At 37.3% G+C, this 10,842-nt stretch overlaps 2 protein-coding genes across 2 annotated transcripts; both read left to right on the top strand.

The window, feature by feature from the left end:
• Positions 1-409: 409 nt before the first annotated feature.
• LOC133672496 (phosphoenolpyruvate carboxylase, housekeeping isozyme) lies at positions 410-6,632 on the top strand. The gene is made up of 11 exons (XM_062092935.1): positions 410-567; positions 846-1,036; positions 1,411-1,802; positions 1,909-1,993; positions 2,834-3,056; positions 3,183-3,286; positions 3,408-3,495; positions 4,049-4,203; positions 4,322-5,320; positions 5,408-5,794; positions 6,062-6,632. Exons 2-11 carry the CDS (start codon positions 860-862, stop codon positions 6,356-6,358), a joined length of 2,907 nt encoding a protein of 968 aa, XP_061948919.1. The 5' UTR covers positions 410-567; positions 846-859; the 3' UTR covers positions 6,359-6,632.
• An 800-nt stretch (positions 6,633-7,432) lies between these two features.
• LOC133703598 (dol-P-Man:Man(6)GlcNAc(2)-PP-Dol alpha-1,2-mannosyltransferase-like) lies at positions 7,433-10,155 on the top strand. Its single transcript, XM_062128219.1, has 3 exons — positions 7,433-7,871; positions 9,493-9,607; positions 9,684-10,155. The coding sequence occupies exons 1-3, from the start codon at positions 7,843-7,845 to the stop codon at positions 9,774-9,776; spliced, it is 237 nt and encodes a 78-aa protein (XP_061984203.1). The 5' UTR covers positions 7,433-7,842; the 3' UTR covers positions 9,777-10,155.
• Positions 10,156-10,842: the final 687 nt, after the last annotated feature.

Genomic DNA, 10,842 nt, shown 5'->3' with positions numbered 1-10,842 from the left:
TAAAAAAATATTACTACCATATCAAATATATTTACAGTGCCTCTTTTAAATGCGGTAGATATTATTTTTTAAAATATTTTTTATTTAGAAATATATCAAAATAATATTTACTTTTATTTTTTAAAATTTATTTTTAATATTAACATATTAGAACAAATTAATAATATTAAAAATTTAATTTAAAAATAAAAAAATAAAAGTTTTTTATATTTTTTTTAAAATTGAGTTGCAACTCAACAACGAACATCACTGTAATAGTGTAATGCCACAGCTCCACTAAACTAGTTGACATTGTTTTCAGAGAAAATAAAAGAGAGATAATTTTTTTAAAAGTAGAGGTGGATCTCAATGACGAGTAGTGATACAGTTCCACTACACTAGCTGACATTGTTTTCAGATAAAAAAAAGAGATAAATAATTTTTTTTCCCCTTCCTCCTCTGTTTCTTTTATTCTATATATAGACAACTTGTTCTGTCCCTCGATCTCATCCTCCCCCTCTTCCTCTCCCTCCCCTTCTCCCTACTGCCTTCTCTCTTTCTTGTCAAATCTCACTCTTCCAGATTCAGGTATTCAATAATTTCCATCTGGGCCTCCAACAAAACCACCACTTTTTGACATCATATACTCTGTTTCCTCTGTTCTTACATGCAACTCATTGGTTCTATCAAACCTACTCTTTTTTTTTTCTTGTTCTTTATACGAGGATTTTGTCATATTGAAATCTTGATTTTACTGGCTTAATTCTATTGGGTTGCGATCAGATTTTTGTGATTTTTGTCTTCTTTTTTTTGCGTGCTTGTTTAAATTTTAACGGTCTTTATTTTTCTGTGTTTGATTGAAACAGAGAGGAGTTGAGTCATGGCTAATAGTAATGCTAGGAATCTAGAGAAGATGGCATCGATTGATGCACAGCTTAGGCTTTTGGCTCCTGGAAAAGTGAGTGAAGATGACAAATTGATTGAGTATGATGCTCTGCTTTTGGATCGGTTTCTTGACATTCTTCAAGATTTGCATGGAGAGGATCTCAAGGAAACGGTGAACATTATTGAACTTGATCTCACTTTTGTTTTTTTTTGTTTTTTTATTATCATTAAGAGAACAAATATGTTCTCAACTTCGATTTCTCCAAGGCGCAAAACACTCAAATATTACCTGATTGCTGAATTGTTCTTTTGGATATGCTGTAAATTTGAGATCTTTATGTTTTTTTTTTTTGGGGTTTTGCTGGGATTTTGGATGATTTAGAGGCGTCAAAGACCATATTGTGTACGGTCTTACTTAGTTTGATCAAAAGTTTCACATCGAAATATACATCCTTGAACTTTTTGGGCCTTACTTTGGGACATGATGAATAATGTTTACGTAGTGAGGTATATTAATTTACGAAACTCTTAATGCATTCTGCTTAGGTCCAAGAGTGCTACGAGCTTTCTGCTGAGTATGAAGGGAAGCATGATCCCAAGAAATTGGAGGAGCTTGGAAGTGTCCTGACTAGTTTGGATCCTGGGGACTCCATTGTTATTGCGAAGTCTTTCTCCCACATGCTTAACCTGGCCAACTTGGCCGAAGAAGTTCAAATTGCTCATCGTCGACGGAACAAGTTAAAGAAGGGAGACTTTGCCGATGAGAACAACGCTACTACAGAATCAGATATTGAAGAAACTCTCAAGAGACTTGTTAGTGAAATGAAGAAGTCTCCTGAAGAAGTTTTTGATGCTCTGAAGAATCAGACTGTGGAGCTTGTCTTTACTGCTCATCCTACGCAATCAGTCCGAAGATCTTTGCTTCAAAAGCATGCAAGGTTTGTTTTCTAACCCTACAGTTCTGTTTTGAGATTTCAGCTCTCGTCGTTTCCCTTTGAGCATTGATTTTGATGGCATCCTGTTTTACTTACTCTCGTTGTCCAGGATACGGAATTGCTTGGCTCAGTTGTATGCCAAAGACATCACTCCTGATGATAAGCAGGAGCTTGATGAGGCTTTGCAGCGAGAGGTATCTATTTGCTTAAACTCTGTTTTGAGTTATACAAAGTATAGTTTATTCTGTACATTTGTAAACCAACCTTTGTGTTCATGTTATTTCTTAAACCTTTGATTCTACAGGTCACTCTGCATTTATTTTATTAGAAATCTCTTGTATTTATTTAAATGAATACGAGTGCGAACATTATATTGCATGCAAGTTTATAACTTTGTAGCAATCCCCTTTACCCTGCAAGAAATATAGAAATTTAAATTTCTCTGCAATTTGAAAGAACATCTCCTATGTCTAAAGATTATTAGCTTAATTAACTGTTAATAACTTCAATCGAGTAGAATATGTTGTATTCTAAATGCATAAGCTACCTGGATAATTGAAGTGAGGGTGATGGATTGGTTTTCTAGTACAGAATTTTGATGAAAGGACGCATTTGGTCACTGAACAAATGATTTTTCTGAGAAGGAGGATCTATGATAATTCCTCTTTTGCAAAGCCTTCCTATTTGTTTTATGTCTTTGAGTGAGTATATAAACTGCCCAACAATTTGTCAAAATCCTAGACAAACTACAGGCTCGACTTTATCACGTGTTTTTTTCTTCTTCTGGTTATTTGGTCATGCGTTACAATGCAAAGTATAAGTTTTGACTTTAAAAAGTGGCTTTTTGGGTAATACAACTTGATTGGGATTGTTGTTTGTAAATATTCCATCAGAACCAAGAATTAGTTTGCAGCATGGTCCAGCAGATGCCCTCGTACTAAAAACATATACAGATCAGTTATGTTTTACTTCATAGAACCAAAAGAATTGCTAATGTTCCTTCCCCTTTCTGTGTATATTTGTTTTCTGTGTAGATTCAAGCTGCTTTCCGTACAGATGAGATTCGAAGAACCCCTCCAACTCCCCAAGATGAGATGAGGGCTGGAATGAGCTACTTCCATGAGACAATCTGGAAGGGTGTCCCAAAGTTCTTGCGCCGTGTTGATACTGCTTTGAAAAACATTGGTATTAATGAACGAGTTCCTTACAATGCCCCTCTCATTCAATTCTCGTCTTGGATGGGTGGCGATCGTGATGGTATGATCTTTTCCTTCTATGAAAATGTTTCCACTTAGGCATGGGAATATTTGAATTTCTTGTATAAATTTAAGTCTGTGACTCTCTCTTGCTCATAGCCAATATTTGCTTGATATGAAAATGTAGGTAATCCAAGGGTAACTCCTGAGGTCACGAGGGATGTTTGCTTGTTGGCAAGAATGATGGCTGCTAACTTGTATTATTCCCAAATAGAGGATCTGATGTTTGAGGTTTTCAGTCCCTCTCTGCTAGTATTTTGTTGGAGCTTTGTTATTTATAGAGAGACCTTTTCTAACACATTACCTTTTCATTGTCATTGTGCTAATTTCCTCTCTTGTTTTTCCCTGGAAGTTGTCCATGTGGCGCTGTAGTGATGAGCTTCGTGTTCGCGCGGATGAACTCCACAGATCCTCTAAGAGAGATGCAAAACACTACATAGGTAAAATCTGAAATGTTATTTTGTCAATTTCTTATTTCCATTTCACGTAACAATACACTGTTTGTTCATAGATGTCTTTTTTAGTGAGCTGTTCCTGTTTTGTTACGGAACACTGAGAAAAAGCAATTCATATAAACACCACGTCATGATGGTTTATTTTTTATCAGCAAAATATATTTTTGACTTCTTTTTCTTCAGTTAATTAGGAGACCACTAGGCTATGGGTTCCACAAAGTATAGCTGCCCCCATCCCATAAAACCTCCCAACCCAACCAATGCTTTTGCAGAGACCTGATTAACACAATGTGGTCACAGTGTTTTGTTATAGTGGTGCGCTTATAGTTATCCCTTGCTAACCCTACTTGGGGAAAAAGGCGTTTTGTATCCTCAAAGTAGGAAACCCTACTAAAATTTCCAAAGCTATATAACCTTCTGTTTATTAAATATAGCTTCCTCTTATTTCTGTAAATTTCATTCTTAATCCATGACAGTCTCTTACCATAAATTAGTTATCTTACTGATGTGATGATCATACACATTATTCTTGTTGCAGAGTTTTGGAAACAAATTCCTCCAAATGAACCCTATCGTGTGATTCTTGGTGAGCTGAGGGATAAGCTGTATCAGACACGTGAACGCTCTCGTCAATTGCTATCCCATGGGATCTCTGAAATTCCAGAGGAAGCAACTTTCATAAATGTTGAGCAGGTATCATATCTTTGGTCACCTCCCCCCGCTATTTTTTTTAATTGCAACTATATTATCATGTTGTGTTTAGTTATATGTAAATAGATATGGTAATGATTGGGTTTATAATTTCATGTAGTTCTTGGAACCTTTGGAACTCTGTTATAGATCACTGTGCTCTTGTGGTGACCGAACAATTGCTGATGGAAGCCTTCTCGATTTCTTGAGGCAAGTCTCCACCTTTGGACTTTCATTGGTGAGACTTGACATTAGACAAGAGTCGGATCGTCACACTGATGTCTTAGATGCCATTACCAAGCACTTGGAAATCGGTTCCTACCGAGAGTGGTCAGAAGAACGAAGGCAGGAATGGCTTTTATCAGAGCTCAGAGGCAAGCGCCCACTGTTTGGTCCTGATCTTCCAAAAACAGAAGAAATTTCTGATGTGTTGGACACGTTTCATGTCATAGCTGAACTGCCAGCAGATAACTTTGGAGCATACATCATCTCTATGGCAACTGCCCCATCAGATGTGCTTGCAGTTGAGCTCCTTCAGCGTGAATGCCATGTAAAACAACCATTAAGAGTTGTTCCCCTATTTGAGAAGCTTGCAGATCTGGAGGCAGCTCCTGCTGCTTTGGTTCGGCTTTTCTCAATAGATTGGTACAGAAACCGTATCAATGGAATACAAGAAGTCATGATTGGATACTCTGATTCTGGCAAGGATGCTGGAAGATTTTCTGCAGCCTGGCAGTTATACAAGGCTCAAGAGGAACTTATAAAGGTAGCTAAGCAATATGGTGTGAAGCTAACAATGTTCCATGGCCGAGGTGGGACTGTTGGAAGAGGAGGTGGTCCCACTCATCTTGCTATATTGTCTCAGCCACCAGACACTATTCATGGTTCTCTTCGTGTCACTGTTCAAGGTGAAGTTATTGAGAAATGTTTTGGAGAGGAGCACTTGTGCTTTAGAACGCTTCAGCGTTTTACAGCTGCCACTCTTGAGCATGGTATGCATCCCCCAGTCTCACCAAAACCAGAATGGCGAGCCCTGATGGACGAAATGGCAGTTGTTGCGACGGAGGAGTATCGTTCTATAGTTTTCAAAGAACCACGATTTGTGGAGTATTTCCGTCTTGTAAGTAAAACATGTACTATGTTGTTACTGATGCCATTTGAGTTATTAGAAGCCTGTAAATAATGCTTGTTTTTCTCATGATTGTAGGCCACACCAGAGATGGAGTATGGTAGGATGAACATTGGAAGTCGTCCATCTAAGAGAAAGCCTAGTGGGGGAATTGAATCTCTACGTGCAATACCATGGATCTTTGCCTGGACACAAACAAGATTCCATCTTCCTGTATGGCTAGGCTTTGGAGCAGCATTCAAACATATCATTCAGAAGGACATTAGAAATCTCCATATGCTGCAAGAGATGTACAATGCATGGCCTTTCTTTAGGGTCACCATTGATTTGGTTGAAATGGTGTTCGCCAAGGGAGACCCTGGAATCGCTGCCTTGAATGACAAACTCCTTGTTTCTCAGGATCTATGGCCATTTGGCGAGAAGTTGAGGGCCAACTATGAGGAAACCAAGGGCCTCCTTCTCCAGGTAAATTCACCAGGATAGAATTCCTCTTAATCTTTTCAGCGTGTTACAGATTAAAAGGGGTATAGAAATGGAAAATACCAGACTTCTATCCATCCTTTTATACATTTTGCTAATATCTAAACAACAGAAAGTCAAATCTTTTCAATGTTAAGTCTCTACCAAAATTCGATGCCCTGCCCCCAATTACAAATCTTGTCCTAATGATCAAAATAGGTAACTAGCAGTTGATTTAAAGAAGTTGGAAAAGCTAATGCATTTCCTTTTCAGATTGCTGGACACAAGGATCTTCTTGAAGGAGACCCTTACTTGAAACAAAGACTGCGGCTGCGTGATTCATACATCACAACCCTCAATGTCTGCCAGGCCTACACACTGAAACGGATCCGTGATCCAAACTACAATGTAACAACACGACCACACATATCAAAGGAAATAATGGAATCAAGCAATCCAGCTGATGAACTGGTGAAACTGAACCCTACTAGTGAGTATGGACCTGGTTTGGAGGACACTCTTATCTTGACCATGAAGGGTATTGCTGCTGGCATGCAGAACACTGGTTAAGAACCTAGGAGGTGGTTACGGGCTGTTATCCTTTCCTTTCCTTTTCTATAGATGGGTTGTGCCCAAAATACAATAAGCTAATGCTATCGACAGGGATGCTGTCAAAATTATCGGCCTTGTGGTCTAAACTTTGGGGCTATATTGCCCACTGTATGATCATTTTGCTGTGCTTGAATACTCTTTTGAGGCAAATGGTCTTTGTTTCGGCCACACCAGAAGATAAACTCTTTGAACGACTTGTGTTTTTAATGCAAAATAGAGTATATATGCTATATGACTGCTTGTTGTCTTATGCCTTGATACAATACGAACGATGATATGGTGAGTTTTTGGTCATGTTGTGATTAAACTCGACTTTTGATCTATTATTTCCCCTGTCATTCCTCAAAATTAGTCTTCTTCCACATGAATAGACGCATGGGAAAGGGATAAAAAGTTGGGTTGAGACCATCTCCATTCATGCCCTGTGCATGATCCTACTTTTGTTAAAGGCTTAGAGCAGAAAAGCAGATCTCGTGATGAGAAAAAGAAAGAATGGACGAATTCTCTTCTCTATACACGCCGAGAGAGAGACAGAGATTCTTCCTTCCTACATATGAAGTGTAAACATGTTTCTTCATAGGCTTGAGCCCTCTGTTACTCCACAAATACCAAAAAAAAAAAAAAAACTTCTGTATTTTATGGTAAATACTAAACTATAAAGTGGTCTTGCAATTACTCTCTTCTGGAAAATTTGAGTCAACAAATCAACGCATGCCTTTTCTTTTCTTTTCTTTTCTTTTCGAGAAATCAACGAATGAATTTTAAAATAAAATAAAAGGTATTAATTTATTAGTTCCTTAGGAATAAAAGGACTAAATTATAATTTACTCTTTTTTTTTCTTTTTTTTTTCTTTTGTGATTCTTAAGGACGAGTGATTAATTTAGTTGTTTTTCAGGAAGGGTTTCGTCACGTGCATTCTTGGTGGTGGTTTGACGTTAAAATGGGCCGAGCGCAGCCTTAAAATGGGTTGTTATTGTTACAATGGGCCCTTCTTGCTGGCTTGAATTTTAAATAGTATATCATAGCAAAAAGTAAAGGCTGAAAAGGAGAAAAAACTCTGAAATATTTGTAACACAATGATGGATGCTGAAGAAGGGGGAGAGAATTTTAGCAAAGTTTCCTGAAAGAATTCGATTTTTTTTTTATTGTTTATTACCTAATGAAAGCTTCCCATACCTTAATTATTCATAGCTTGATATTATAATTTAACTAAAATTCTAATGAAAATAATTTTAATTCAAGATATAATCTAACATAGATAATTCTAATCAAACTCCAATTGTTGCTGTTGCAGCAATTGGAGTAATTCTTGGCTGGCCCTTCTCGATTTTGGCTTTCTTGCTCATTACACTTTACTCTTTGGATAGAAGATTCAAGCCAACGTTTTCGGCTGGCGCGGTCACCTCTGTTCTTCTTATAAGTCCATTGTTGGCTGGGGTTTATGTCTTTGCAACCACACAAAGAAGAAAGGTTTGTTTTTCACTATTGCCTTAAAAGTCTAGGTTCCTAGTTTTTTGTATTCACTTGTGCGTATCTTCCTGTACAAAGTTTTGATATGGATTTGAATGTTTCTGCAAATCATTCCAAATTTTTGTGTCTTGGCATTTTTCATTCCACTAATTAAATTTATTGTTCTATAGTTAGCTATGTTCATTTTCTTGCCATTTAGAACCTCCAATCTTAACTACGAGTGAAATTCTAGTGAATGGTAGCTCGGTATATTTCTTATATTTGAGGGTCAGTGACATGTTACGTTGCCTATGGAGTTCTCTCTCAAGGCTGACTTTTTTGTAGCACAAATTGGCACGAGATTATTTGCTTTCAACTTGCAACTTGTTAAAGATACTCTGTCCCAGTTTTAGACACAAGTTTGGTCTCATGATAAGGTCGAGGTTGCTGTCTACTTGGTGTGCAGTTGTGTCCCTAGTTTATGGTATACTTTTGGTTACCATAAACTCTAGTGCAGAATGAACCCGCCTCAAGTTAGTGGCAATCGCATCCTTTTTGTGTTGCTAAATTTCCCTATAAATCATCAGAATGATTACTATCAGGCAGCTTTTGGTGTTATAGTTGTCTGGATGAATAATTTGAATGATCATTTGTTATTCAGATTTCATATTCTACGTCACTTAAATTTCTTTAAAATGAGAGTTTGGGAGGATATTGCCTAGTGCAAGAACAAGAAGAAAGGGCGTTGAAAGTTTAGACTCGGTGCGAAGCATCTAATTGGGTAATTCTAGTTGAATTGAGTGGAAGTTCATGAGTTACAATTTATGTTCTTATTTTTCTATTTATTGGAATGTAACTTGACAATGGAGAACAAAAGGGAAAGGTCTTGTCATGAATATGAACTACGAACTTTGTTTTCTCCAAAGCTCTGTGGCAAAATCAACTAAACTTTAATCTAGAAATGTCTATTTGAACCTGATGGTCTTAATTTGCTCTCCAAGAAGAATCCAAGTCGCTACTAAGAGATATGCATTGGAGTGAGCTTGCATGAGTAAAGGCACGTATGAGAATCATGTCATGCAGTCTGACGTGTCATAGACTCTTCCTCTAATCAGTACTTAATATGGTTTTTGTTCATTCATATTACATCAGTAGGGGAAGTGTTTCCTTCATTTGAATGCTTCTACTGCAACATTTTGTGGGCATGGAAGAAAGTCTCTTGAAATTTTATAAATAATTTCGTTTTTTTCCTCCTCACATGTAAAGCACACAACTGCACCATTAAAACTTCCCTGACAATGGTGAATCCTACCTTTTCTTGTCCGATCACAAATTCATAGAAGATGTTGATAGAGAGTTTACATCATGACACAATTTACACAAACTTTATGCTGGAAACATGTGCAATAGAACTATTTTATCAAGATCTGGATTATTATCTCACTTTTTTCTAATCTTTTGTTTGCATGTAGCTGCAAATGTGCTGTCATTCTAAGTTCTTTGCTTTGCATAAAAAATGTCCTTTTGGTCAGTTAATCTATGTTTTATAGATAAATAGATGCTCAATCTTGTGTACGGTGCCAATCTAAGCAGACAAGAAAGGGTCAAATGTTATGATGACTGATACATTTCTAACCAGCAGGTTCCTTTATCCAATATACCCCTTTGTCCGTGTTGCTGCTTCAGCTGTCATTGGGAGCTTTCCTGATCTTTTCCAAGACAAGTATAATCCCCAGGACAATTCTTGGCTGGTTTTGGTAGGCTTCGTATCTATTCTTTTATATTTCTGTGTCTATTTTATGAGCTTTAAACTTATGTAGCATTTTCATGCAGATAGCTAAATTTGTTAGGCCTGTGGTTCTTGGCCTGATATTATCTGCATCGCAGGCTCACATGTTTTCATTGATTAATGGTTATGGCTATTGAGGCTTACAAAATTTTGGAGCACCATGATGATGTAGGGAAATGTATGATCTATTTTGGAGTAATACACTGCAAGAACGTTCTCACTGATTTTATTTATTGGGCGGTGCTACTGCTTTTGCAACATATTGTGTTGGAAAAAAGTCATCTGCTGTCCTAAACCTTCTAACTCTTAATGAACGCAAGAAGTCTATATTATATGTGTCAATTGTCAATTGTCAATTGTCAATTTTTTAGAACTTTTTTGCTGTGGCTTGTTTTGGTGATGGAGAAAGTAAATTGTGAATATTCAGCAAGTCACCTGTACTCGAGAATACTTGTAAATGTAGCAAAATTTATGGCAGTAGCTTCAGGATGGAAAAAAAACGAGTTCTAATTAGAAGATTTGTGAAATTGTTGCTCTGCCTCTTGGGTTTCCTAGATATTGCAGGTTCTACTCTTTGTGTCGGAAGTGAATGGCATCGACTTCCTCCATGATTTTTTGTTCCTGAATACATCAGTGCAGTTTGGTGGATTGATGATGGATTCCGAGGTCTTCTTCCATTACCTTTCAATTCTACCCTGAGTGGGACTGCATCAGCACCTCCTTACTTTAACAACAAGAACAGGGCATCGGATGAGCAATATGTAATTGATCTCAAGCCTTGTTGTGCTTTCTTTTCATCATCACTACGTTTCTGTTATAAAGTTAACAATGCAAGTTTTGCATGCAGCTCCGAGATCTTGAAGCTTGCACTTTCCTTGTTGAGCTGCAGCTTGATCGACCTTACCCTACTCGTGGAAGTGACTTGTCAACTTGGGAGGTATATATAAGTCTCCCCCCTCACTCTCTCCCCTTTTTCAGTTTTGAAATTTTTATGTTCCTCAGAGGGTGTACTAAAACTGTTTGCATTTCAGCTGATTGCAGCATTGCCCTATCTAGACAGGGAGCTCTCAACCTCCCATTCATCGGTCCCTTTTCATCCCACATATAGAGAAATTAATTTAAAAATTACTAATAAATACTTGATATTATGTATTATGTAAACATGTGTTATATAGAGAAATCAATTTGAAACATATGTACCAA

Source organism: Populus nigra, chromosome 1 (genome assembly GCF_951802175.1).
Source record: "Populus nigra chromosome 1, ddPopNigr1.1, whole genome shotgun sequence".
NCBI classification, from domain to species: domain Eukaryota; kingdom Viridiplantae; phylum Streptophyta; class Magnoliopsida; order Malpighiales; family Salicaceae; genus Populus; species Populus nigra.
This window is presented reverse-complemented; position numbering and strand designations above follow the sequence as displayed.

Excerpts from the sequence above, each read along its gene's own strand:
- LOC133703598 (XM_062128219.1), top strand. The coding sequence starts at position 7,843 with ATGTCTTTGCAACCACACAAAGAAGAAAG. Across the intron at positions 7,872-9,492 it reads CAACCACACAAAGAAGAAAG|GTTCCTTTATCCAATATACC; the intron begins GTTTGTTTTTCA and ends TCTAACCAGCAG. Across the intron at positions 9,608-9,683 it reads ACAATTCTTGGCTGGTTTTG|ATAGCTAAATTTGTTAGGCC; the intron begins GTAGGCTTCGTA and ends ATTTTCATGCAG.
- LOC133672496 (XM_062092935.1), top strand. The coding sequence starts at position 860 with ATGGCTAATAGTAATGCTAGGAATCTAGAGAAGATGGCATCGATTGAT. Across the intron at positions 1,803-1,908 it reads TTGCTTCAAAAGCATGCAAG|GATACGGAATTGCTTGGCTC; the intron begins GTTTGTTTTCTA and ends CTCGTTGTCCAG. Across the intron at positions 5,795-6,061 it reads CCAAGGGCCTCCTTCTCCAG|ATTGCTGGACACAAGGATCT; the intron begins GTAAATTCACCA and ends TTTCCTTTTCAG.